The sequence below is a fragment of the Meleagris gallopavo genome, unplaced genomic scaffold (assembly GCF_000146605.3).
Source record: "Meleagris gallopavo isolate NT-WF06-2002-E0010 breed Aviagen turkey brand Nicholas breeding stock unplaced genomic scaffold, Turkey_5.1 ChrUn_random_7180001957669, whole genome shotgun sequence".
NCBI lineage: Eukaryota > Metazoa > Chordata > Aves > Galliformes > Phasianidae > Meleagris > Meleagris gallopavo.
Window position 1 is genome coordinate 4,862 of NW_011217723.1, and position 3,577 is coordinate 8,438.

Consider the following 3,577-nt stretch of genomic DNA (forward strand, 5'->3'; position numbering starts at 1 on the left):
TTTTTTTTTTTTTTTAAATAACTTCCTTTCAGGCAAAGTCCCAGGGGGTGCTTGGTTAATGCCCTTACTTGGAGGGGGAGGCTGGGTTTCCCTTCTGTGGGCTTCATGCACAAAGAGCATGGAAAACTCGAACACAGAGCAAATATAAGCAAGATCACTACTTTCCTGAGACACTGTCTCAGGCTCCCTGTGCTCACCCTCAACTCCTTTCTTGGAAGGTAACTCCCCTGATTTTCCATCTCTTCGTCTGATTGCTTGCATTTTTGTCCAGCTTGGGTTTGGGAGAAAGTTGGGATGCAGACTGCAGAGATCTGTCTCAGGAAAGAACACAGAGAAAACCTAGGTAGAAGGACAGTGCATCAAGTCCAGATGCCTGTGGTGTATCTGTACCTCTCTTTGGTGCCTTCTAAAGCTCTGTCTTCTTCCCTTGCCCTTCCACATGGCTAAGCTTCAGGGGAAGGTCACTTGCATCAGCTTCTGTCAGAGACAAAGCAATACTTGAAGAGAAAGCAATACTTGAGGAGCACAAACTTCACATTTTCAAGCATAGTTCCTTAAGTTTGCCATTGCACTACTAAATGTTGTCCCATTTCTACAGTTGACAAAGACCTGCAATGCCTTTTCCTCTCTCCTCCATCAAACACATCCTTTCATGCAGTCCTGTTTATATGAAAGTGTTGGAAATATCCAAATAATTTTCCAGGATGGTTTCTCTGATAAAGCAGATTTTATTCGCAATTGCAATGGTGGGGTCCTGCAAGCAGGAGCGCACCGAGAAAACAGCGTTACATCTTTTATCCCCTATTGCCCGACGCTGATCTCTTCCTGCCCTGGTTCCTCACTGGCTGAGTACTGCAGGCTCACACTCTTTTGTGACGCTTCACTAGTCATACAAATACAAGTAAGCACAAATCTTTTAACGCTCAGACACAAATATCTTAATTGATTAATTACTTTCTAACAATTGCGTTCTTGACAAGTGTTTGATCATAACTCTCTGATGACTGTTTTACAACCATAGCCTCTTAATTGTTTAATTACCCCCCTTGTCAATTACCCCCTTTACACTGGGTCATTGTTCTGGTCATTTATCTGTCCTTGCATGGAGATGAGCTCGAAAGGAGGATGGAGGGGAGTATCCTGCAGCCTGCATGTGGCATCCTCACATTCCCACAGAGTGGGACAGCTCTGCTTTGTGGCAAGGCCCTGACTCCTTGAAAGTTTAAATATATTTCACTCTTGCCGGTTGAATGAACAATTTCACAGTATGTTTCCTAGTTCAGAACACTGTACCCACATTGTTTAAAACATTTAAATTCTATTGCAGCTTTAGTAGAAAGGATTTGTTAGGCAATCCAGAAACTATGTTTCTAAAATATGTTACTAATATGTATACGCTATTATTACATTCCACATCAGCTAATTCTAAAGTTATGTTACAGCTTAATTCTTCAGTTCAATTGCCCCTTTCCAGTGATCAATGCAGAAACAACACTTCTCACTTTCCACACTCTTCTCCTTTCCCGCAAGAATCCCAGCAAACTCAGGGTGAAAGAGTGTCTGCCAGGAAAGAGGAGCTGGAGCAGGTAGGCTGGAGCGGGGGCTCGTGCTCACAGCTCGGTGTCCTCACGGCTCTGGCTCTGCGGGAGGACCTCGGTCCCGGTCCCTCGGGTCCATGGGACCCAGAGCAGCTGTCCCACATGGCACAGCCGTTGTCTTGCAGGAGAAGCAGCTCATCGCCCAGCTGGAAAAGCAGCTGCAGGCTGAGACGGAGGAGATCGAGGTAGTGTGGAGGGGCGAGGGGGCTGGGGCTGCCTGCCCCCAAGCTGGGGACCTGGAGGAGGGCTGCAGCAGGTACAGGCGCTCACGCTTTTGTCTGCCAGGTGCTGCGTCAGGAAAAACAATGCCTGCAAGAGGAGCGGGAGGAGCTGGAGCTGGAGAGTGCCTGATGAATGGGACCGGGCCCTGCAGCCCACGCCTGCACCCGGGGGTCTCTGCAGCGCCCGGGGCAGCAATGGGACTGCAGTGGTGCCAGGCTTGGGGCTCAGGTTCTGTTCGGCACGTGGCGTGACAGAGCAGCCCCGTCCCAGCCCCGGGGTGGGCACACACTGCCGGGGAGCCCCCGCGGTGACGGAGGCCGGCACCCTCCAACCAAGCCTTGTGCCCTACAGGCAGCAGCATCAGATGGAGCTGGAGGCAGCCCACGTGCCTGGGGCTGTGCTGCCGGAGCTGGTGGAGGCACAGCTGTAAGGGGCAGAGCCCACCGCACCCTCACGCCACCCAACAGGGGTCTCCCCGGGGACGGGGCTCCCTGCAGCACTGGGGCTGTGCTGCTGCGGTGCCGGGCTCCCACCATCCCGCACGAGCCCCGGCTGTGCAGCAGGGCTGACCACGTCCCTGCCCCGTGTTCACCTACAGGACAAGAAGGAGCGGGTGAGGAGACGAGGGCTCGCCTTCTAGATGCAGTGAGTGTCCCCTCGTTGCCCCGTGCCCAGCCGCCAGCAGCCAGGCTCCTGGCAGTGGGCTGATGGCCCGGACCCCCACTGCAGCTGGCGGGGCTCCCAAACGGCCCCTTTGGCACAGTGTGGGGCTGTGCTGCCGTGGGATGGGGACGCCTCATTCCCGGCCCTCTTTCTCTTTTGCCCCACAGGACCATCTGCCTCATCCTGCTCTGCCTCCAGCTGTTCCTCATTGCTGTGCTGGGCTCTGCAGTACCGTACGCCCACCACTCTTACCAGGAGCTCTTCTATCGGCTCCTGTCTTGAGTGGAAAGAGATTCAGCCCCTCAAAACGCACTGAGTGGGACGAGATGTAGATGGGAAGAGAAATGGGATGAGCAGTGTCCCTCTGCACACAGACGTCTGCTGCTGTGTCTGCACAGATCTCTTCTGCTCAGTGGAGTTTGTCCATGAAGGCTGCAGCAAAGAAAAGTGTCTCTGCTAGGGGAGCTCTGGAGAGGCATAGAGATGGAAAACAGGAGAAATGAAAACTAAAAGCAGAAGCCCAAAGTCAAATGGTGCCAAACAGCATAACCCCAAGAACTAAAGGCTCAACCCCCTTTAGCAAAAGCCTGAACCCAAGGCCCAAAGATTTAACTCTTTCAACAAAGAGTTGCAGCCCAATGCCAAATGATGCACGCCTTTCACAAAATCCTAACGCAGGACTGGTGGCTGTGGCTTTAGACCCCTGCCAACAGTTATGGGGAGAGCAGCTTCAGGGAAGGGAAGCCTGCAGTGCGCAAGGGATGTGAAGTGCAAAGGGTGAAAACAACGCTCTTCTTAGATTCTCTGCTCTCTGACCTGGAAGTCTCGGATGGGGAGCAGAATAAACCCCCCCAATTCAGGAGGAAACAAAGTCCTACTGTTCCACCTGGACTGCCACAAGTCCATGGGGCCAGATGAGATTCATCCAAGAGTGCTGGGGGAGCTGGTGGAGATGAAAAGGCAAGCTGCTTTCCATCACCTGTCAGCCTTCCTGGTCAACTGGAGATGCACTTTGGCCACAACAACCCCAGGCACCGCTATGGGCGTGGGGCAGAGCAGCTGGAAGTCAGCGTAGAGGAAACGGACCTGGGGTT

At 52.8% G+C, this 3,577-nt stretch overlaps 1 protein-coding gene across 1 annotated transcript; it reads left to right on the forward strand.

Moving 5' to 3' along the window:
- Nucleotides 1-294: 294 nt before the first annotated feature.
- Nucleotides 295-3,569, forward strand: LOC104917228 (rho guanine nucleotide exchange factor 18-like). Its single transcript, XM_031557792.1, has 8 exons — nucleotides 295-343; nucleotides 765-901; nucleotides 1,530-1,586; nucleotides 1,724-1,783; nucleotides 1,884-1,948; nucleotides 2,172-2,246; nucleotides 2,419-2,465; nucleotides 2,651-3,569. The coding sequence occupies exons 1-7, from the start codon at nucleotides 295-297 to the stop codon at nucleotides 2,435-2,437; spliced, it is 462 nt and encodes a 153-aa protein (XP_031413652.1). The 3' UTR covers nucleotides 2,438-2,465; nucleotides 2,651-3,569.
- The last annotated feature ends 8 nt before the right edge of the window (nucleotides 3,570-3,577 follow it).

Excerpts from the sequence above, each read along its gene's own strand:
- LOC104917228 (XM_031557792.1), top strand. The coding sequence starts at position 295 with ATGCAGACTGCAGAGATCTGTCTCAGGAAAGAACACAGAGAAAACCTA. Across the intron at positions 902-1,529 it reads CACTAGTCATACAAATACAA|GAATCCCAGCAAACTCAGGG; the intron begins GTAAGCACAAAT and ends CCTTTCCCGCAA. Across the intron at positions 1,949-2,171 it reads CTGGAGCTGGAGAGTGCCTG|GCAGCAGCATCAGATGGAGC; the intron begins ATGAATGGGACC and ends TGTGCCCTACAG.